General features: G+C 42.9%; 1 protein-coding gene across 1 annotated transcript in view; it reads right to left on the bottom strand.

Annotated features, from left to right (window-relative positions):
• Nucleotides 1–24,252, bottom strand: part of RASGRP1 (RAS guanyl releasing protein 1) — an 87,306-nt gene extending 63,054 nt beyond the window's left edge. The window contains exon 1 of the mRNA XM_049790044.1: nt 24,082–24,252. Coding sequence (XP_049646001.1) covers nt 24,082–24,157 — 76 coding nt within the window. The 5' untranslated portion in view covers nt 24,158–24,252. The remainder of the gene's footprint in view (nt 1–24,081) is intronic.
• Nucleotides 24,253–24,964: the final 712 nt, after the last annotated feature.

Below are 24,964 nucleotides of genomic sequence, written 5' to 3'. Positions count from 1 at the left end.
TCTGATTTCCCCAGGAACTCCCCATCACCTACTAGATCCTTGATCATTGAATTTCAGATTCTCCATCTGCTTCTCCAAGGAAGAACTTACTTGGAATTCTTCATCTTGTACATCATAGATCTATCTTCTCAGGAGTTTGTAGTTGATTCCTTGACACATGTTTCTGGTTTTGGACACCCTGTGTTTAGGTTAGAAGTTTTTCTTTACATTTTCCTGTGATGCGCTTATGCAAACAGCTGCTCTTTTATTATTGACTAGTTTTTCCTTTAATAATTATAGACTATATTACTTACTTTTGCATATTATTAATGTGTGTTTACTAAAAACAAAAAATTGTTGTGTATGTAAACATTTCAATGGGATTATTATGTTACTGACCCTACCCTGATCGGTGATTGTGCCCTACCCTAGGGTGTGACCTGGCATTCTGCTCCCACCCTAGGGTGGTACCTGATTCTGCTCCCAACATTGGGTGGTACCTGATTCTGGGATATGTGGAAGGCAGGGGCTTTTTGGCTGGAAATGATGCTGGGGCTTTTGGCTTCAGTCTTGTCCTCCAAATAAAGCTGATATTTTCTGAATCCTGACTGCCTGTGAGTTTTCTACCCACCACTATCACATCAGAACTGCTGGCTGAACAGGGTAGTCCAAGCTGGAGGAGAAAGACCTCATCCTCCATCCCACCATCATCCAGCCCCATCAAGGGCTGACTTGCAACAAGAGCCCATCAGCAACCATCTGAGGCAGGCCAGAGAACTCCAAGCAGGGGGAGTGAGCCAGACCCCAAGGAGCTTCCCCTTGTACCTGAGCCAAACTTTCCCCTCTGGGTACCTTTGACTTAACATTAATGTAGGGATTCCAAAAGCTCAGGAGGATTTCCTTCTATTTTCTGAATGCATCATTTTATCCTATATTAAAAATACAACTTTTCCCCACCACTCAACTCTTGGATTTTGTTTATTTCCTTTTCTTTCCCTCCCTCCGATCATTCATTCCTTTTTTTTTTTTTTTTTTTTTTGGTTTTTCAGGCCACACCCATTTGATGCTCAGGGGTTACTCCTGGCTAAGCACTCAGAAATTGCCCCTGACTTGGGGGGATCATATGGGACAAAGGAGGATCGAACCGTGGTCCTTCCTTGGCTAGTGCTTGCAAGGCAGACACCTTACCTCTAGCGCCACCTTGCCGGCCCCTCCCTTTCTTTTTTTTTTTAAACTTTAACTACTAATAACACTTCTGGCAGAATGCCCATTGGGGACAGAAAAATAGTCATTTCCTAGTAATTAAATAATCTGGTAAAATAATTCTGGAACTGACTCAAAAGGAAGAAAAATGAGTGTTGCATTCAATCAGTACACTCCTTCACTGGCACAATCTCTTTGAGTAATTAACCAAGTTATATCTTAAATTCTCTGGGTGTTCCAAAGAATATTTCATTAGCAGTTTGTAATCTGATTGAATGAAGACAATCTTGGGGTAGGTTTTTACTTAACATTAGTGTCATCAGAAGGGAGATCTGGTTTCCAAGTTCCTAGATATTTTGTCCTCATAGGTTGGTGTATATAATATAATATAATAAATATAATATAATATAATATAATAATATAATATAATATAATATAATATAATATAATATAATATAATTAATATAATATAATATAATATATATAGTACAGAGGAACAAATTCAAAGAATTAATGAACATTCAAAGAATGTATCCAGAGATAAATAAGAAGCTAGCTAGCTACCTGAAAAAATCTTGTTCTGCCTTCTAAGAAGGCCAAAAGGATACCACAGACAGCATGAGAAGGAGCTGTGCTCTCACTTAAGTTCCTAGAGAAGACACTTGCATTAGTTTTGAAGTAGTTTTGGTGTATGCTTGCTCTGTAAAGTAATATTTTCTTTTGTGATGTGATGAGGTAAAAGGCACAGTTTTATGTACAGTTTCATATTTTATGATATGACATATTCTTTTTGGGGGGTACACCTGGTGGCACTCAGGGATTACTCCTGGTTCTGCACTCAGAAATTATTCCTGGCAGGCTCAGGGACTATGTGGTATACCAGGGATGGAATCCGGGTCTGTCCTGGGTTAGCCGAGTGCAAGAGAAACGCCCTATGCATGGTGCTATCACTCTGGCCCCTTGACATGACATATACATACCACATTACCCAAAATCTTGTCAATATCTAGCATATATCTTAAAAGCCTTTAAGTCTTGGGGCCAGAGAGATAGCATGGAGATAGGGCATTTGCCTTGCATGCAGAATCCCAGCATCCCATATGGTCCTGCCAGGAGCGATTTCTGAACATAAAGCCAGGAGTAACCCCTGAGCGCTGCCGGGTCAGTTTTGGATGAGCCCAAAAAACAAAAAACAAACAAACACACAAAAAACCCTTTAAGTCCTCACTTCTTCCCAGTTTCTTCAATACCACCCCATCAAAAAGCTATTATTTTTTGAAACCATAGGTGAGTTCTATTTTAGAACTTTGTAAGTAGAATTGTAATATAGAGAATTTATATAAATATAACTGAAATGCTTTCATCAAGCATTATGTTTTTGATTAACCAATGTTGAACATAACACTGATGCATAATAGTTCTGTACAGTTCAGTAACTTAGAGCCTGAGGGTGTCAGGTCTAACACCAACAATGCTTGGGGTGGTGAGGTATCTCCAGGAACATATACAGACAGTGGTGTTTGGGGGGCCATGTGATAGCAGAGGTAGAACCAGGGGCAGTTGCAAAGCATGCACCTCTGTTCTCTATTTTTGTCTATCTTTTGTTGTTTATTTGATTGGGGTCACACACAGTGACAACCAGGGTTTACTCTTGGCTCTGTGCTCAGAGATCACTCCTGGCAGGTTTGGAGGACCATATGGGATGCTGGGAATTGAACCTAGGTTGATCACATGGGATGCAAAGGTCTATGTAAAAGCCATACTATTGTTTCAGCCCCAATGACTGTAAGTTCTTCTCCAAATGTGTATGTGAAGTATTTCTCTGGCACTCTGGCACTTGGCAAGCATTGCTTTCTTTTGACAAGAAATTAATTTTTAATTTTTTATAAAGTTCAAGGAGGAATCTCAGGACTAAAATGAGATGTAAGGGGCATTTCAATCAGTGTGTGAACCTTTGTTCCAAAAATAGTGTTGTGCATACATATTCCTATTTGTAATAAAATTGCTGAATTGAATGTAGAAACTTGGAATCTTGGTGGCTATAGAATGCTCTTACAGAATCATTTTGGCATTATTTTTTCTATGATTCATTGGTTTTGCTTTTATTTTTTCCTGAAATTTCTTCTTTGTTAACATATGCTGAGCATCAGGGACATAATTCAAATGACTGAGGCACAGACTTTGCATGTGGAGACTCAGGTTTGATCCCCAGCACTGCAAGGTCTCCAAGCACTTTAAGAGTGACATAGATGCCTTAATGCCTTGTGCTCTCTCTCCTCCCCAGCACCAAACTGGAAGTAGGCCCTTGAGCTCAAGGAGACCTGGTTGTTGATGACCAAGTTGGAGGACTCTATCCCATTGGAGACAAAGACGGTGGGAGGATCCCTAGCACAGTAAATATGAGGAGTTCTTTCACTGGGACTTAAGTCTGTTTCATACAGTCAGGCCAGCCCTCGTGTCGCTTGCAGAGCCTAAGCTTAGTCCCAGGTGACAGGTAACTAAAGGCAGAGCCCACATTCTACAGGTCAAGGTCTACTCTGTTCCAGGAGCAGCATAACCAAAGCAGAAGGACCCTCTGGACTCTCTGGGATAGGAAGCAAATAGTGAACAAATAGTGAACTAGCGGGGCCTGAGAGATAGCATGGAGGTAGGAAATTTGCCTTGCATGCAGAAGGATGGTGGTTCGAATCTCAACATCCCTTATGGTCCCCCAAGCCTACCAGGAGCGATTTCTGAGCATAGAGCCAGGAGTAACCCCTGAGCGCTGCCAGGTGTGACCCAAAACCCAAATATATATATATATAGTGAACTAGTTAGGCAGATCTGGAGGGAATAACTCAATTAACCGCAGAGAAAGTATTAAAAAAGGACAAGCAAAATGATCCCAAAGGACAAATTGCTCATCAAAATAAAGGATGCTATGTAGAATGTAGATATATTCCAACAAGACAGATGCATATTGTTATATCCCATCTAAGGAAAGCATGCACCAGACGTGGTCTTTTCCTTCCCTGGTGCAGGGCTTCCCTCTTCTAAAAGAATTATTTGCCAAAAGGCCTGCTTAGCGAAGTCAATAATTTGACCCTTTGCGTGGATTATTGGTGGTAATTCTAACATGGCTGTAACATTACATCCTTCTCTATTTGGCCACTATAGAAATCCAGCCTCAGCTCTCCTACAAAGAAATGTCAGTACCAAAGCCCGCCAAAAGTCTCCAGCTGAGCTCTTCTGTGATCTCTCTCTCTCTCCCCCCATTTCCTTATAGGTATCTGGTTTCTCTTTACCTGTCGCTTCATATGCTAATTCTAGCTCTGATCTCATTGGTTCATCCCCTTTTCTTTTCTCCCTGGCTACGCCCCAAAAATCCGTCTATATAAGGCCCAATTCAAGAAATAAAGCCTGGAAATCGAGCTCCCATACGATCCAGCTATACCACTCCTAGGAATATACCCTAGGAACACAAAAATACAATACAAAAACCCCTTCCTTACACCTATATTCATTGCAGCACTATTTACCATAGCAAGACTCTGGAAACAACCAAGATGCCCTTCAACAGACGAATGGCTAAAGAAACTGTGGTACATATACACAATGGAATATTATGCAGCTGTCAGGAGAGATGAAGTCATGGAATTTTCCTATACATGGATGTACACGGTATCTATTATGCTGAGTGAAATAAGTCAGAGAGAGAGAAAAACGCAGAATGGTCTCACTCATCTATGGGTTTTAAGAAAAATGAAAGACACCCTTGTAATAATAATTTTCAGACACGAAAGAGAAAAGAGCTGGAAGTTCCAGCTCACCTCAGGAAGCTCACCACAAAGAGTGATGAGTTTAGTTAGAGAAATAACTACATTTTGAACTGTCCTAATAATGAGAATGTATGAGGAAAATGGAGAGCCTGTCTAGAGTACAGGCGGGGGTCGGGTGGGGCGAAGGGAGACTTGGGACATTGGTGATGGGAATGTTGCACTAGTGATGGGTGGTGTTCTTTACATGACTGAAACCCAAACACAATCATGTATGTAATTAAGGTGTTTAAATAAATTTAAAAAAAAGAAAAAAAAAAGAAATAAAGCCTCTCTCTGGCCTCTCCCTCTTGTTTTCACCATGTAATTCTGTGTGGTTTCATTTATTTCATATTTCATAATTCACATTTCATATTCATTCGCTCGTGCATTCGCTTGATTCCCAGTGGAAAAATAAACCCATTAAGGTTTGCTTCAGGGACTTTTATCTAACTATAATAAAAGTCCCGCAGCACATAATGATAATTCTGGAGCATTTCTTGGCTTTAAATGGCTAGGGTGCCCTTTTAGAATAGGCCCTTTTCTACTCTCATTCTGTGTGTGTGTGTGTGTGTGTGTGTGTGTGAGAGAGAGAGAGAGAGAGAGAGAGAGAGAGAGAGAGAGAGAAAGAGAGAGAGAGAGATAAATTCTGAAATTCTGATTCAGTCTCTATAAAAAAAGTGTGGACACTATTTGAAAAAGAAAAAACAGAGCCATTGATTTCCTTACTTGGTATCTATCCAGCAAATACAAAACCATCCATTCAAAAGCATACTTGTGGGAGAAGAGTGCATGCCTTCGTGTGGCCAACCTAGGTTCAATCTCTAACATGCCATATGGTCCATCCCCTGATCATCACTAGTCATCATCCCTGAGTGCAGAGACAGGAGGAAACCTTGAGCACCACCAGGTGTGGCACTATAATATAGTAGTATAGCCAGGATATGGTGTTTACCTACCCCCAAATGCCCAAGGACAGAAGAATGAATAAGGATGTTGCATTGTGTGTGTGTATAATATATATATATATTATGTAACTGTATAATATACATAATGGAATAGTATAGAGTATGCAGTAATAAGACCAATGAAATATTGTAGTCCATTCAGTCTGGATGGAACTGGAGTCAGAGAGAAAAGAAATACTCTAAATCCTATCACTCATTGTAGTATAAAAGAAATAAAACAATAAAACACTTGGATGAGGACAAGTTCTTGAACTTTAGCTGTAGAATTGAGATTAGCAAACAATGAGAAGAGGGGAAGAAAGAGGTGGGCCTCAGAGACTTAAGGAACTTGGTGAGATCTTTTGGTACTTTGGTGGTGGTGAAGGTGCAGTTACTAACTGCACATTAAAACCATGTTTCTTCAACTACAATAAACATCAGTATGAACTGGAGAATGAACAGTTGATACAGTGCTCATTGTGTATGCTACTGACCAAGGTGGAAACCTTGGTACCACATACCGTCCCCTCAAGTAAACTCAGAAGTAAGCCCTGACCATTTCCAGGTGTGGCCAAAGCTAGTAACTCACTATATACAAAGGGGCCCTTCCCAAGACTCTAAATCAGTGCTTCTCAAATAGTGGGGCACGCCCTCCAGGGAGGGCACGAGGTTCCATAAAGGGGGTCATGTTTGACCTCAGCAAACACTGTCATAACAAGCTAAGCCCTGTGTTTATGTCTCTGTATGTCTCTGAAGCTGAGAGTTTCTGTGTCCTGCTTCAACCCGGCTTCAAAAAGCTATGCATTGCAAAATGTGCTTGTTGTCGCCATTAATCCAGACATCACCTTTGATTAAAAAGTCAGCTCAAATTATTTTATATGTTTTTGTTTTTTTTAAATAAAGATACTATTTACAGTCGTGCGGGGGTGGGTGGGCATGAGAAATGTTTTCTTCCTGGGGGGCATGACAGAAAATAATTAAGAAGCACTGCTCTAAATTCAGAAGGAGCAACAATGAAGGGAGTCAAACAAAGCTGCCAGACATTCCCAAGAGGCCTTCGTGTCTAGGTTATGCCATTCTCGCCTTCACTATAAAACTGACCCTGCCTGCATCACACCAGAACCTGAGTATAGTCTCTATGCCTACTCTTCACCTAATCATCAGTGCATGCCCGCCCTAGCCAAGCTCCATCTTAGCAGCATTTTTCCCCCTGAAAATTTTGGCAAGAACTTCAGGAACCTTACCAGGGCTTCAGAATACTCTGAAAGTAAACAAAACCAAAGCCAAAAACTGACCTTTCTGGGGCTTTTCCCTTTATCTCTTCTACTTTTCTACTCCTCAGAAGAATCACAAATACAACAACCAGCAAATTCTTGGTGACTCTGTTTGGCATCCTTCCCAGCTGCTGTTTCTTAAGATTCTCTTCGGACGTTAATAAAGACACATTTTTTTTCTGAACATTAAACTTATTTTCAACAAAACCCACTTTCATTATATATAAAAAGACTCACACCTAGAATTTACTCTAAAGGAAACAGTTTTTGTTTCCTTCATTTATGATAACTGCAATCAACCATGGCTATCTTAATTAGCATTTCACATTGGGGAGAAACATATCCCTTCCCTTCCCCTCTGCTTCCCTCCTCCTTCCTTCCCCTCCCATCCCATCCCCTCCCATCCTCTACCTCTACCTCCCTTCCCTTCCCTCCCCTCCCTTCACTACCTCATTCTTCCCTTCCCTTCCTTCCCCTCCTTTCCCTTCTCTCCTTTCCCTACCTTCCCTCTCCACCCCCTTCCCTTTCTTTCCTCTCACCTACCTTCCCTCTCCTCCCTCCCTTCCCTCACATCCGCTTCCCCCTTCCCTCTCCTCTCCTTCCATCCCTTCCCTCTCATCCCCCTCCTCCCCTCCTTTCTCTTTCCCTCCCTTCACCTCCTTTCCCTCCTCTCTCCTCCCCTCCCTTTCCTCTATTCCCCCTTCTCTTCCCCTCCTTCACCTTCCTTCCTTCCCCTCCCTTTCCACCCCCTTTCCCTCCCTTCCACTCCCTTCCCCTTCCTTTCCACCCCCTTTCTTCCCTACCCCTCTCTTCAATTCCCCTCCCCTCCCTCCCATTCCCTGTTTTTTGTTCTTCTTTAGACTCTTTAATTGCCAAACAATCTTCATTTTTATGTCTCATCTTGGAAGGGATTAAACCAGAATTATTTTTTAAGTAGATTTTAGGGTAGAATAGTAAGTAGCCTTGTATGCTGATGGACAGCTTTACAAATACTAATGCTGATTTTAAACCCATAGTTACTTAAAATGTGAATATGTTTAATCCTACACCACACTCAAAAAAGGTGAGTTATATGAAGCAAATAGTTAATTTATAGTAAAATTATCATAAAAAATTAATGTAATTATGACATTTTGCAAAGGGTAAAACACTTACCTTACACATGGTCTATTTGGGTTTGATCCCCAGCACCACACATGGTCCCTCTAGCCTCATCAGGAGCCAGAAGTAAGCACTGCCAGCAGTGGCCCAGGACCATGGGGGTGGGGAGAAAAGATACTTAGCCATGGTCCTTTTCTTACGCCTAATCACCTCTTCCTTCGTCTTTTCCCCTTACTGATTTGGTCGTCTCAGTTCTGCAGCTGACGTCTAAGGATTTGTCCTCACTCAAGTCTGTCTAGTCCCTTGTTTTATTTGTTTTATACCACAGATGAGGGTATTATGTGGAATTTTGTCTTTTCTAACTTATTTATCTTAATATGGTGTACGTGCAAATAAGAAAATTTAGCAAATAATCACAAAATGTTAATACTGTTATGTAATTTATTGAGTGATTGAATGAATGACTAATTCTTTTTAGCTAATCTGGATTTTCCAAATTTCCTATAGTCATCTTGAATAATTTTCAGTTATTGAAATTTAAAGGGTAGATGTGAACTGAGATACAATTAAAGTTTTAAAATAAAAAACTTGTAAAGTGTTTTGAGTAAAAACACAGTGGATAGGGTGTTTGCCTTGCATGTGGGCAACCCAGATTTGATCTCTAACAACCCATATGGTCCCCCGAGCCTGCCAGGAATAACTTCTGAGCACAGAGCCAGGAGTAACCCCTGGGCATTGCTCGGTGTGGCCCAAACCCCCCCAAAAATCACTAAAAAGTTTTATAAAGTGGGAATTAAATAAGAATATTCAAAATATATCAATACAAACACTAGTAAATATTCAAAATTAACTACTACTAAAATATTTTAAATTTAAGTTAATTATTTTTGGTTTGGGGCTATCCTCTGTGTCCTGGGGTTACTCTCAGTTCTGGGACTTTGCTCCCACTAGTGCTGGCCCTTGAACCAGCTCTTGCACATGCAAATCAAGTGTCCACCCCGTTGTTCTTTATTCAAACATGATTTCTTTTTTGCTTTTTGGGTCACACCCGGCAGCTCTCAGGGGTTACTCCTGGCTCTATGCTCAGAAATTGCTCCTGACAGGCTCGGGGACCATATGGGATGCCAGGATTAGAACCACTGTCCTTTTGCATGTAAGGCAAATGCCTTACCTCCATGCTATCTCTCCAACCCCTCTAACATGATATTTTAAAAGTTTGCTCAATTGATAATTATTTGGTATGTACATTATGCTACAATAAGAAGCATATGGGAGAATAATGTAGTCTATTATTAAAAATATTGGGGGAGGCAGAGAGATAGCCAGTGCAGGGCATTTGCCTTGCAAACGCCCGACCCTGGACCAATGGTGGTTCAAATCCCGGCATCCCATATGGTCCCCTGAGCCTGTCAGGAGCGATTTCTGAGCACAAAGCCAGGGGTAACTTTTGAGCGCCACCAGGTGTGGCCCAAAAAACAATATGTATGTATATATACATATATATATATACATATGTACATACACACATATCAGGGGTTCTACCAAGACATGCTCAGAAGACTCAGGGTCTTTCCCAGAGTATTTATCTGAGGATTCAGTGCCACTCAGATCCTGTGGTGCCAGGATTATTTGGGTCACTTTGGCAGTGCTGGGGGGGAAGGAGGCCTCGAGGGACTATACCAGGCAATACTCAGGAAACATGCAGTGCTGAGAATTGAACTAAGGCCAGTCATAGGCAACACAGCATTTTAACATTTGTACTGTCTCTCCCATTCTATATCAATAATTAAAAAAAAAAACAGATTTAAATTTGATTGGTTAAATCTCTAAGGACTTCGGTTCTTTAAACAGAGAAAATGTACTCTCTTTAAACATACACATGCCTGAAGTATTTTCTTCAAGTTCACGTTCTGCGCTATGATTAAAACTTTGCTCAGGGTACCTGAACTCAGGCATTATAGCCAAGGAGACATCACAACTGTCAAAGAGAAGGGAAAGGCAGGCTCTGAGTAACAAAGTGACTCAACTAAAGAGAAAGGCTTTCCTCCAGCAAAACCCAAACTTTGATCATCTACATTCAGGGGTCCTCAAACTTTTTAAACTGGGGGCCAGTTCACTGTCCCTCAGACCATTGGAGGGTCTGACTATAGTAAAAACAAAACTTATGAATGAATTCTTATGCACACTGCATATATCTTATTTTGCAATGAAGAAACAAAACAGATACAAATACAATATGTGGCCCGCGGGCCATAGTTTGAGGACCACTGATACAACATGAAACATAAAAGCATTTTATACCATGGACATAAAAAGACTCATTTAAGGGGCCGGAGTGGTGGCACAGTGGTAGGGAGTTTGCCTTGCATGTGACTGACTTAAGACGGACCTTGGTTTGATCTCCTGGCATCCCATATGGTCCCCCAAGCCAGGAGCTATTTCTGAGTGCATAGTCAGGAATAACCCCTGAGTGTTACCAGGTGCCCCCCCCCAAAAAAAAGACCATTTAATAAATAGCACATTCACCAGATCTTTGATATGTGGGTTTTTTCTATTTAAAGTGAATAAGGGGAAAAATAACATAGTTAAGAAGCTTACAATATAAAAATGTGAAACTTGTATAATTTGAAAGCTCTACAGCAACATAAAAGTGGAAATAAAAATGAGTAAGAATGGGGCTGGAGTGATAGCATGGAGCTAAGGCATTTGCTTTGCATGCAGAAGGATGGTGGTTCGAATCCTGGCATCCCTATGGTCCCTGAACCTGCCAGGAGCGATTTCTGAGCATAGAGCCAGGAGTAGCCCCTGAACACTGCTGGGTGTGACCCAAAAACCAAAAAAAGGGGGGGGGGTAAGAATGCCTATAAGCAAATAACATTCCAAGAGTTGATCGTTTCTTTGATACAAATAATTTAACAAGCATTTATAAAATAATTAAAAGCACTGAACAGTAAGTGACCAAGAGATACAATTCTCACAGTTGGAAATAGAGCAACAAAATACTAATTGGGTATGTGTGTAACAAGCAATAGAGGCAAGGGATTACACATATTCAATAAACAGAAATTGCACAGAATACTGAATTGAGATTCAGTTGATCAGAAACAAGGGCTCGTTTAGGCGAGGAACATTTTTAGAGGTGGTAATTTATAAAATTAAAGACACTGATAACTTTAACTCCAGAATAAGGATTGTTCAATTTCTAAGCTCCATTGTCTGCCACTACTCTAAGAAAAGTTGTCAACTTCACTATTTTATTTCTTTAAGGTGCCTGGTTCCCTCTCTGTGCAGAACACAAGGATAAACGTCTATAAGACATTGAGTTGAAAGAGACAAAACCAGAGAAAACAATATGTACTTAATCCTAATTAGGTGATCTAAAGCTGTTGGCTTCCTTTCCCATGTGTAGATAATTCAACCATAGACCATGCAAGCTACTCACAGAGAACTGAGATGTATCTAACATAGCAAACTCTTCTGTGTCATGATACACAGATGCCATGAACAGAACCTTACTCTAGCCTTGTATGATAGAGGAAACTGGTCAGATTAGGAAACAATGATTTTTGAAGACTTTGTTTTTCATATACTTTAACTAAACACATATGATTGAATCTTTAACTTGCAAAATTCCTGAAAGCATAACAATCTTGTCTTCCAAATTAAGATGTTCAAGGCTGTGACAGCATTAAATTGAGCATACTGTTTTGTACCCCTGGCCAGCTCTGCTCATGCTCTTGTTATTTCTCTAGGATAACCCCGCCTCGGTGGTTGCCCAAACTTCCTGCAGACTAAGGCCCAAAGTCCAGCAGTATAACCGCTCTGGGCAAAGGGGACAGGTGCTAAGGTTAGCGGGTAGCCTATAGTTAGAAAGCCTCAGTCAGTGGCCTTCCTGCCCAGCTGTTTACGCCTGATTCCACTGTAGAACATACTGTAGCCTTTATTTCACACTAGTGCATTTTCCTAAAGTATTTTCATCAAATTTAAGTAGCTTCATGTGTCAACACATTGCCTTCCATATGGACTGGCAAGAGGACAGAAGTGTTTGCCTTGCACGGGCGACCTGTATTGAATCCCCAGCACTTCGTATGGTCCCCTAAGCACTGCCCAGGTGTGATCCCTGAGCACAGAAGCAAGAGTAAGCCTCAGTACTGCTGGCTATACCCTTCTTACCCCCCAAAATATGTTTTAGATAGAATAGTTCAGAGAGATCAGCACAGGCTTTGCATACAGGAGGCCCAAGTTCGATTTCTAGCTATATAATCTCTGAGCATGGAGCTAGGAGTGTGTTCCACAGAGTTCCTTGAGCACTGCACTGGGTATGGTCCAAACCTTTACTCCAAATCTTCTGGAGAAGACTGGGCAGATAGCTCCAAAGGTGGAGCACATCCGTTTCATGCCTTTCATGTTCAAGGCTCTGGGTTTGATTCTTGGGATCACATGCCCCCCAACCACATCAGTGAAACTCTGGTAGCATCTGTGCTGGGCACCAAACTATATCAGGTGAGCATCACTATGTTGAGTATCAGTAAGCATATTTCCTGGGTCCCCAAACGACACTGGGGAGGCCCCTATTTTAAAAGTAACTGTTGGAGGGGACTAGGGATAACTGAGTGCTGTCACCTGACTTGCAGGCATATGGGCTGTGAGCTCTATCCCCAGAACTTTCCCCATATGACAAGCACGATCCAGATAGCACCACCATTTATAATCAACAATGGGGATCAGAGCAATAGGACAGCAGGTAAAGTATACCTCCTTGCACGGGGTAGACCCAGGTTTGATCCCCAGAATTTCCTATGGTCCCATGAGTTTGCCAGGAATGATCCCCGAGATTAGAGCCAGAAGTAAGTCCTGGTTCCAAAACATAGAATTCTAATCAACAGTGAATAAAAAAGTTAATACATAAATTATAATCCAGAATGTGCCATCTCCAGATCACTCAACTGAAATGTGAACAAGCCATGATCAGAAGCAAAACCAAGCATTCAAGCTCTGTCCCAAGTGTGGGACCCCGACAAGCACTGTGACTAAAGTGTGCTTGACAAGTCAAATCTTATAGCACCTTGAGCAAGTGTATTTGCCACCCCTGCTCACTGTAACAAGAAGGAAGGGAAAAGAAGGGCAAAGGAACTTGAGCTTTCACTGAACCAGATCAACACCCTTCATATCCCTTAAAAATTCAGTTCTCTCTCTCTTTCATACACAAACAAAATTGGAAAAGCGGTACCTGGAAAAGCACTCAGCCCTTTTTGGTCTTTAACCTGGTCTCTCTCCCTGAGCAGGAGGACAGGCATACATTAAGGAGCAAGGTTCTACCTTGTCAATCATAAACTGGTCTGATTGTGATTTAAAGGTAGAATGTGGGGATAAAAGCCCAAAAGGACCACAAAAATAAAGGTAGAATGTCTACTAGGAAGGCAGCCTTTAAAAGCAAAGAATCAAATTGCAAGTACGATAGACACTTATGTCCCCTTTATTTCCATGGTTAAAAGACAGGCTGGAGGGGCAGGGTAGAGTTTGTCTTGCATGCAACCAACCTAGGGTCATTCACCAGCATCCCATATGGTCCCCAAGCACTACCAGGAGTAATTTCTGAGTGCAGATCAGAGTAACTGAGCATTGCAGGGTGTGGTCCCCCAAACAAACAAACAAACAAAAAGACAGACTGGACTTTTTTGGTTTTATTTTGTTTTGGGACCACACCTGGTAGTATTCAAGGGCTATTCTATGCTCAAAGGTCATTCTTTGAGGTGCTTGAGGACCAGGCAGAATCAGGGATAGAACCTGGATCTCATGCATACACATTGTATGTGCTTAGTCTGTTGAGCTCTCTCCCCAGGCTGGAAATTTTAAAGGGAGCTTCTGGCAGCTCTCTCTCTCTCTCTCTCTCTCTTTTTTTCTTTCTTTCTTTCTTTCTTTCTTTCTTTCTTTCTTTCTTTCTTTCTTTCTTTCTTTCTTTCTTTCTTTCTTTCTTTCTTTCTTTCTTTCTTTCTTTCTTTCTTTCTTTCTCTCTCTTCTCTCTCTTCTCTCTTTCCTCTCTCTCCTCTCTCTCTCTTTCTTTCTTTCTCTCTCTCTCTCTCACTAGATCTGACTGCAAGACTTAGAGCTGTAGAGGGTGCTGGCATCATTGTGTGACTTCCTTGTTCACAGAACTAAAAATATCTACTTGTTCCATGCATCCATACTCTTCTGGTTTCACACACCTTACTAGGAAGGCTGGGAGAAGATGCTCTGGGATACACAAGAAGCAGGTGGATGGTGTTTCTCAACATCACAGCTGGGTTGTTTCCAGGAAAAACATAGTGACTGTGGCTAAATGAACCTCCATGTCACATACTTTAGAATCTGAATGCTTATAAGTTTGGAGTCCATACCTCTAGCTCTGAGGGATCACTCCTGGCAGTGCTTGGGGTACCATATGGGATGCAGAGGACTTGAACCAAGGTCGGTCACAGCAAGGTAAATGCCTTACACTCCGTATCTCTAGTCTCCAGAATCTGGATGTTGAGCACTTTCTCAACATCCATCCAGTGACTCCTGCTTATGTTAGTGAGAGAAATTGGACATGAGCTATGGAAAATATCCAGAGATCTCACCTCAGGACTTTTCCCTCAACTGAGGTGGGTGGGTCACTGTCTAGAGGCTATTGACTGTGCCTGAATTTCAATTTGCTGTTTGCTGAGAGAACAAAGTCACACCCACCACTTATGAGAATGAATGGGACCAATTCCCAATAGAAGGCATGTGACTATCAAATCTCACTAGCTGGACACTACCTAATAGTTCTGAAATATTGTCAATCTTGTAGAAACATTTTTCCCTCATTCTTATTGATAGACTCTGATTTGTAATGCTGTTAATACCAGTTTCATGAATGCAATATTCCAACATCACATGCTCATCAGAGTGTCCATTTCTCTCCATCAAAGTCCTAAAGCAAAACCACTGTCCCCACCACATAAGCACTGTTTCTGTAGACCAATTCTCTGGTTCTGTTGCTGTTAGCTATCTGTTGCTTCCTTACTATGTATCTTTATTTTTTTTTCAGAGATTCTCTTTTAATTATTTTTATTTAGAAAATCCTGTTTTTGTAGTTATTACATTTTATGAAAATTACTGTATCTCCAATGAGGCCAATAAGTCATTATCAGGAGGTTTAGTAACCTCATTCTGTCATTTCATTTACTTCTGAACAGCAAGTGATTTTAGCTACACATTGCGATCTAAATTGATGTATTCCTATGGGGATGACAGTAATAAATAAAATTGAAGTTTTCATGTGGCTGCATTTGCAGCTACAGGGTACAGAAATTCAAACCACTATTACCTGACACTGCAGCTTTTATGGGATGTGTTTTTGGCTGCAAGGTCTTCTGGAAATAAAAGAAGGTGGGGGGGTACCTACACTCATGCCCAAAAAAGTTCTGGTTTGGCATACTTGGAGTTAGGTCACAAAAAAAGTTCTGGTTTGGCATACTTGGAGTTTGGACACAAAAAAAGTTCTGCTTTGGCATACTTGGAGTTTGGTCAGGTTGATGTCTCTGCAGCGAGTCACAGAGGAGTGGTGAAGAAGGTCCATAAGCAAAGTGTCCATTAGGCCATCTCTCGCATGGGCAAGCTGTGGTCTACTCCCACCACTGAGAGCTTCAGTGGCCACAGCTCTGGGTCCCTTCCTGTCCTTACATTGGGTTTGGGTTCCTTGAAAGGGTGTGTTCTTGAGTGTACAACCCCACCTCATGGCCCGTGCCCTTTGGTCTATGCCCTTGGGCTTGGTGCTCAGACTCTAAGCTGCAGGATGTGGAGAACGACCTTGTTCCATAGCATGAACTCAACCTCTGTGGCACAAATGTTAAAAGCGGGCACAGCGATGCTCTCTGCTGCCCAGAACCCCCAGGAGGTTCCTGGGAAAAGAAGTCCTGCAGCAAATAGCCACATTGGTCTGGTGGGTCTGTGGCCACCTCCTCTGTAGTGAAATGGAGCAACCTCCCCCCACTCCCCAGCCCCATACACACCCACCAGCACACGAGTCACATTTTCAGAGAGAAAATAATAAAATACCATGAAAATAAGAAAGACCCTGCCTGTGGTCATAAAAAAAGGTTGGGGGATGAGGGATTTCTTCTAAGAAACTGGCAGACAGATACACAAACATATCTGTGTATACAAAGGACAAATAACCCCTATTGATTACTGATGAGAGTATAGGGAGGGATTCAGTGCTGATAGGACTGCAAATTTGAGCAACAGTTTTGGAGAAAACTTATTGAACATGTACAAAACAGCCTGAAAGTTGTGTTGTTATTTTGTATTTTTCTCTCTCTCTTTTTTTTTTTTTTGATGGTGGAGAGTTGGGGCTACTACACCTAGTGCAGTGCTCAGAAGATCATGTGGTGGTCATCAACCAGGTTCGGCTGCATGCTAGGTAAATACCTTAACTTTGTACTAGCTCTCTGACCCATTCAAAAGTTGTTAACTACATCATTTAAAATATAAAGAAGGGGCCGAAGTGGTGGCACAATTGGTAAACCATCTGCCTTGCTGGTGCTAGCCTAGGACAGACCATGGTTCGATCCCCCCCGGGATCCCATATGGTCCCCCCAAGCCAGGGGCAATTTCTGAGCACATAGCCAGGAGTAACCCCTGAGCATCACCAGGTGTGGCCCCCAAATAAACCATAATAATAATAATAATAATAATAAGCAGTGACAAAAAATAAAAAATTGGTATATTTATAAAAAGAAATTACTATACAGTCATTCAAAAGAATAAGATGGAGAAATCTCTTTAAAAGAGCTGTTACAGGGGCCGGGCGGTGGCGCAAAGAGGTAAGGTGCCTGCCTTGCCTGCGCTAGCCTTGGACGGACCGCGGTTCGATCCCCCGGCGTCCCATATGGTCCCCCAAGCCAGGAACGACTTCTGAGCGCATAGCCAGGAGTAACCCCTGAGCGTTACCGGGTGTGGCCCAAAAACCCAAAAAAAAAAAAATAAAAAAAAAATAAAAGAGCTGTTACAGAAAATAATTTACAACAATGGAACAAGAGTAGCATGGTCCTATTTGTTAGAGGGAAACCAATATATTGATACAAATACTTAGAGATGACAGGAAATTTTCCAAAAGGCATGAGAAACTGGTGGTGACTTGAAGAGGGGGGCCTAGAGAAGTGTGAAGCTAGAGTAAGATTTCCTTCCCATTTTGCAACATTTAGTATTCTTGCTTTTTTATTATATTTATTATTCAATTAAGGACTTCTCCCATCAAAGGGAATGAACAAATGGCCAACAGGAATAGAACCTTAGACTTGGTCTTCAGAACTAAACTTACCATGATAGAGGAGATATGAGGGGGGTTGTGTTCATGTGGGAAACACTCTGGTACAAAGGTGGGGTTGGAACATTATAAGCATGAAACCCTGTCAGTCATAAAATTTTAAGTCACAGTGCCCCCCAACCCCCAAAAAACATATGAATAAGTCAGGAAGCTGATACAAGGGATGGAGTGCATTCCTTCCATTAAGAGTACCACATGGTTTCTAAGCATGTCATGGGTGGTCCAAAGATCAGAACTAAAAAATACCAAAAGAAAGAATACTGATCTTTATTTTTTGTTTTTTGGGTCATACCTGGGTATGCTCAGGGAGTTATTCCTGGATCTGTACTCACGAATCATCCTGGAGATGCTTGAGGGGCCGGCCATATGGGATGCTGGGGATTGAGTCAACCGTGCACAAGACAAGTGCCTTTCTCTCTCTGGCCTGAATATTGATTTTCCCCCTATATATTAAAAATATAGACATACTATCTACCTAAATCAATTCATATCTATAAAACTGTTTTTGCTATTCTATGGTATGGGAAATGCTTATATTCTATTGAAGTTTCTCACATTTGGAGACCTTTGGATGTACAGAGCCATTTGAATTCACTTTGTCTGAGAGAAAATTTCAGGATATCCCACATGTATGTGGAGGGTTCAGTTAAAGTGTTTTACACTGGGTGGAGTTTAATTTCTTACAAAGAGAGGCCAGGCTGCAGAATGGGGGATACAGGGTGAGGCCCATTCAAGTGACAGACAGGTCTCCTGGCAGGAAAGGGGTGCTTGTTGTAAGAGACATGCCAGGTCCCAGCATGGGCAAGAGGCAGCTGCGGGGGAAGCAAGAGGCAGCTGCGGGGGAAGCAAGAGGAGTCTGGTTAGCAGCACATTAGCCAGGGGGTGAGATGTGGAAGTTCTCAGAGGCGTGATTTCTTTTCTCATTTGTCAAATAGAAGCAAGAAATCCAAACCTAGCACTGAGAGTTGTTCTGAGAAGAGCCAATGACAGTGAGCACCCGGAAAAACAATGCTCTATAACACTGGGTGCTGGGGAGATGTGAGTCCCTCACAAAGCAGCTGAGATAAAGATGCTCCACAGCCACTTGCAAGTAGCAGGGTTTTTTGTTTAGTTTTGGGGCCACACCTGGTGGTGCTCAGGGGTAACTCCTGGCACTGGGCTCAGGATCACTCCTTGCATGCTCAGGGACCATATGGAATGCTGGGGATCGAACCCAGGTCTCCGCATGTAAGGCAACGGCTCTCCCTACTGTATTTCAGTTTCCTCTGAGCTGGCTCTGACCTGACTGCTGATCCTTTTCCTGGATCTGTTTGCACTTTTGTTCCTGAGACTATTAGAAGTTGTCTTGTGTTCAGAAGGGGATGAGCAAAGAGCATCATGAATTTGAACATCTGAAATCTCCGTTTGGCTCCCACTGCTTGTAGCCTGTGCACAAATTGTACCTCCCTCCCTGCACCCTACCACCACCACCACCAAGCGCGCGCGCGCACACACACACACACACACACACACACACACACACACACACACACAATCACACCAAAAGACAGCCCCAATGAGCTCATAGGTCTCTGCACCTCCGAAACAGATGGTGTGATTTACATACATTTGACATAAATGTGGCAGGTTGGGATGATTTGTCTCATTATGCCCAGTTGGAGAGTGAAGTGGCAGGAAGAAAGAATGCAAAGCATGCATTCTCATGACAACAGACACAGGAGAGGGTGGTTTCGAGGCTGAAGCAATGACCTGTGTGACTCAAGGCGAGGAGTTTCTAATCACAGATCTGCAACCTTGTCTGTGACACTGGGAGCTGGCAGGAGAGGCCTTTAAATGCACCCTTAATTTGTACATGTCGGTCACAAAAGCACTGTAATGAGTCCTTCCTATGAGCACTCTGTGGGTGATAATTAATGGTGAATAATCCTAAAGAAAGAGCCAGAGCCAAATGCCAAGGCTGCCTGTGCAAGTGTTCAAATTATTACCAGGAATGGAAACCTGGACTAGGAAACCAAGGACTAGGGAGACAGTTCAAAGGTTGGAGAAATACTGCAGGCAGAAGCCTGGGTTCTACCGCAGGGCACCACATCATTCCCTGCTCACCACTTGGAAGTAAGCACTGAAAACCTGGGTTGCCAGAAGTCCTGACACCACCATGACCACCTGCATCCCCCAGCAATGCTGGATGTGAAATCTTTTTGCACTAAAAAGCACAACAAACAGACAAAAAAGAAACCAACCCCCCCCCCAAAAAAAAACTGCAAATTCACAGTTTATATTAGACCTATCAGTTACCTCCCAACTTCAGGCTGACCATCTGCCCTCCCTGCCCAGACTGGCTCAGTCTTCCTTGGACACAGAAATATTCTGTGATGCTCTGTGGCAGCTTCCACTTGTGGTTAGTGAGCCCCTCAGAGTCAGCTGGTGAAGCTTAGGAAGCAGATTACTTTGCATTTTATTTCCCTGAATTCACCTGTGGCTGCTGATGGCTGGACCCTAGCCCCTTCAAATCTTAGAGAATCTGCAGGAAAGCAAGCATAGACACCAGAAAGTGGTGAATCAACAAACCTGTCTTTATGTTCAAAAGAAGTTTTTTCCTTTCCCCTTTTCCTCCACTGGGGCAGGAGGAGTGGTTGACACCAAGGTCTGATGTGATATCAAAAAGAAAAGTTTCTGCCTGCCTCTGTGCTATTTCCCGCTCTTTTCTTGGGTTATTGTAAGGAGAAAGCATCTCAACTCATAAAAAAAAAAAAGCTAACATAAAAAAGCTATTTTAGGGGTTGGAGCAACAGCAAAGCAATAGGGCGTTTGCCTTGCTTATGGCCAACTCAGGGTGGCCGTGGTTCAATCCCCTGGCATCCCATATGGTCCCCCAAGCCAGGAGCACAGAGCCAGAGTAGCTCCTGAGCATCACCAAGTGTGGTCCAAAACAAAACAAAACAAAAAAGCTAATTTAATACAATTAAATTTTAAAAGGCTAATTAAAAAATTTAACAAAAAGGCCTTTTCCAGAGGCAAATGTGTCTATGCAGGCCTGAGAAAACAACTAGCCAGAGCACTAGGAAGAAGCAGTTCTTGCTCTCTGGATCCCAGGTCCCATTTCTCTTCAGATCCCTAGAGAGAGTCCTAGAGAGACAGAGCACAGTTAGCAGTTAGCTTACGTCTACTGCTACCACCTGGCTTCTCTGCTCTCCTCCATCCTCCTCCTGCATCAGGGACGTCACTAAACAGAGAGAACACAGTCAAGTCACAGCTCAGATTGCTCCTATTCCCTGCAGATAACAAGTGTCTTCTTTCTTGCCTTTTTCATGTATCGTATTTGGGGCGTATAAGATGACCCCTAATTTTGCAGTTAAAACATAGGTTTAGGCCTATATTCGCTCTATCAGACAGAACGTTCCTGTGCTGCAACTGTATGTACCACAGTGAGCCAATCACAACAAGCAAAGATTCTGTAATAGACTGTATTAGTCTGTAATAGACTTCCTCTCTGACTCTGGCCTATCCGAGCAGGCTTTTGACAGTGTAGATTCGGGTCCAGAACATTGTCTAATTTTCATGCATAAAAAGCCTGCTTGAATTGGCTGAGTTAGAGAGGCGGTCCGAGCATCCTTGCAGTGATTGGTGCAGAATTGAGTTCGAAAATTCGTTTTGTGGCAATATTCAGACAATTTTTGTTTAGCAGCATATTGAAACATTTTTTGGGATATACTCGGTGTATAAGACAATTTTCGGTTGACTTTTTTGTTTCAAAAGTCGTCTTATACGCCGGAAAATACAGTAAATTCTGTGACAGGCAGCTCCACAGCCAGCAAGCAAAGCCTTTCCATCTGACTGGCCTTGCCTTTGGGTAGTGTTCCTGCAGGCCAAGTAGGGTGGCATGGGAGACCTAGGGGATCTGGTATGTGTGGTGGGCAACATACACACATTCTGGAGGGAACTGAGGCTCCTCAATTCAGTCCATGTACTCAGGTGTATTATACACCCTGGCTTTGGTGCATATTCTCCCCACCCCCTCGGGGACCCTGACCATGATGCACCTCTCAGGTATTTGCATCTCTCTGGTCATGGGACAGGGGTCCCATCCCATAACTCTCCCTGTGCATGCACAATAGTGTCTGCTGTAGTTAGGGGCTGCAGAACTGCCTCTTAAAAAACAAAGAAAAAGTCCTTTACTGATTATTTTTCAAAGTTCAATAACATATTTACAGACTGATAAAAGGTTAGGGACTGGAGAGATAGTACAGTAGGTAGGGTGCTTACTTTGCATGCAACTGATCTAGGTTCAGACCCTGGCGTCCTATAGGTCCTTCAAGCTCACCAGGAGTAATTTCTGAGTGCAGAGCCTGGACTAACCCCCAAGAATTGCCAGGTGTGGCCTCAAAACAAACAAAAACAGGTTACTTATAAAATTTAGTGAGCTTATTCTTTAATAACTCTTAAGGTCCTTTCCCCCTATTTAACATATTCCATAAAACCATATCTATATGGATATAGCTCTTGTAGGCTTTGATGAGGGTAATGGGCTGGGCTTGATTGCTGGGAAGGCCTAAGAGGTTACAGGTTTTTTGGTTTGATGCAGTGATTATTTGAAGGTCAGGAAAACCTCCTTGAACTGAGTAGGCACAATCTCAATTATGTGATTGGTAATTAGCAGCTAGGATGGAAGAGAGCATGATCTTGCCTGAAGAATGCATCGCTGGTTGTCCTAGTCTCAAGCCACATAGAAAGAGAATAAAAACCTGATCCATGAAGTAGTTGCAGGGCCCCATCACCATGCAATGCCCACCAGAGAGTATCCATGTGATGAGAGGAAGCCTGCAGAACATTCCACTAGAAGCAGGCTCAAGAAAGGCAGGGCCAACACAGGATGAAAAACTGGGACACAGCTAGATTCTTGTCCCTCTGGGATTATTCCTCGCACGGCCTTTCTTAGGCAGGTTGTTTTGAACTAAAAGCTATCATTCAATTCTGTTCCCAAAGTCATCATGAAAAGACTACAGTGTATGTGGAAATTTGATTACAATTTAATCCTGCGTGGGTGAGAATAAGTGCTCCCTCTTGTCCAAGAAATCTGTAACAATCCAGAGTGGTGGTGGAGTGTGTGTCTCAAAGTGGGGTCCTCTGATCAACTGCATTCTCATGCATCACTTGGAAACTCAATCCTAATGAGAACTCCTGGTTCCCAAGATACTTGGGGCCCAGATTCTGCATGTGAGAATCTTTAAACTGGTGTTTCTAAGACTCTTTCTTGCCTTGATTCTCTTCTGTTCCTCCCAACCCCACTTCCAACTCATCCTACCTGTGCAGCCCTTGGGTCCCCTTTGACTTGAGTGTTCACCCGTGGCCCTCTGGGAATATCCTGCTGGCTCACAGAGGCCATATGCTGCTTGGTTGAGAAGTGCTGCTTTAAACCATGTCCAAGCCATTGAAGCTGTTCAACGCTGAAGCAAACTGGGCAAAGTATTCCAGAATGTCGCTTCACCCAGTTTTTAAAAATAAGGTCTGCTCAAGCCTTCAGCAGGTCCAACTGTTGATCTGGCTGAACTCTCACAATTGGACCTGGTCTCGTGACCCAGGATCCTCGCATTCCAGACAAGAAGCGATCTGGTGCTTGGAAGCAGAGGGTCCATCAGCCTCCCCGCGAGAAAGAGCCGCAGCAACGGGGAATCAATCATATTCCAGACATTTGGTTCTTTTTTAGAATGGGAGCGACTAGCTGCTACTTCTCAGCTACTATTCCACAAATACAATGGAAAGAGACAGTGTTTATAAATCAAAAGCCAGGGTATCTCTGCAGCTAATCGCTTGTCAGCCACATCCTTCACGGTGAGTAAGGCAATGACAGAGCACAGCATCTAGATAACCCACTCCCAATTCATGTCTGTGCTTATCTCCCAGGTCCTTGACCCTCCATCAGAGTGTAGCAGCCAGGGATGCTTATTACCCCATATCTCCAAGTCGCAGACATCCTGGCTTCAGCCAGTCCTTCCCTAGCCTGTCACAGCTACCCCTCAGACGGAAAAGGGAATCATGGAGACCTTTCTGTCGACATGATTCAAAGGCTTCCACCTTTTGACTTGATAACGTTGGCACTTTTAAACACAGTATCCACGGGCCCTCAGAACTCACTGACAGAAGATGTCAAAGCACTACATCGATACAAACAAGCACCTTAGAACAGTTCTCAACTGCCATCCCGAGGAGAAAGAAAACGCAAACTCTCCCCGAAACTTTTCTCACTTTAACTCGCACCTCTCATCACGACCTATTACACCCACACAGTCACGTGCCACAGGCACTGCACACTGTCTCCAACAGTGCCGAGGCTCCAGAGCTATTTTTAAAGCCAAAATACAATTTAAGTCGCTATTCTATAGAGCACTCTTTAAAGCAAGAACAAAGTAATATAGCATTAAAAAAATTGGCATGTGGGCAGTTCGCCAACTCACCGAAAGACTGAATGCAGCTATCGATGAGCTCGTCGAGGCTGGCTCCTTTGGCTAAATGTCCCAGCGACACCATCATTCGGAACTGGGTGATCTGGACCAGGCTGGGGCTGCAGACTGGTTTTGTCTCTAATTTTGCTTTGGGGGCAGCTCTGCAGCCATGGGGGGCTTTCCTGGAAAGGGCGAGAAGGCAAGTGCGTGAGTGAGGAGCAGAACCTCCTGGGAAGGAACAAACTGGCTGTCCCTGGCTCTGGAGGCTGACTGGGGGAGAAAGGAGTGGAGAGAGATCAGACAATTAATCCCAGGAGTAGGGCTTCGAGAAGACATACCCCTCCCACTTGGCAAAGGCACCTATCGGACTGGTTGGCTGTTAAAGAGACATCTCATCTCCCAAGTAAATAGCAAGGCGTGATTTCAGGGCTGCAGCCTGCCCTGCTATTCAGGGTTAGGGGACTGGGTGCTGTCCCCAGTTTCTGAGAGGAGAGACAGAGGCAGCCTTAGTTCCCTGCACTAGTTTTGGTTAAGACTACTGATTTATCTAGGAATTAAAAAAAATGGTTTCATCTGTAATTGGCTTATCTTGAACAATAATAGAGCTGCTATAGGGCACGGAGCCTGGGATGAGCCTCTCAGGATTTGCAAGGGTTGGGGAGTCCAAGACTAATAAGGAGCAAGGTGCAGGTGTTGGGTGGGGGTCCCCTGTATTCAAGTTTAAAGCTAATCCTTCCATTCTCACACATATTGGATGCTTTTAAGATTCTGCTTTTTCATTCTGACTATATAGGTAATCACTTTGAGTCACTTTTATCATGAAACATCATTCTATCGAGTTATTATTTGGCTCCTTAGAGACTGAAAGAGAATATCAAGATTTTGAGTACTTTAT

The sequence above is a fragment of the Suncus etruscus genome, chromosome 16 (genome assembly GCF_024139225.1).
Source record: "Suncus etruscus isolate mSunEtr1 chromosome 16, mSunEtr1.pri.cur, whole genome shotgun sequence".
In the NCBI taxonomy this organism is placed as follows: domain Eukaryota; kingdom Metazoa; phylum Chordata; class Mammalia; order Eulipotyphla; family Soricidae; genus Suncus; species Suncus etruscus.
This window is presented reverse-complemented; position numbering and strand designations above follow the sequence as displayed.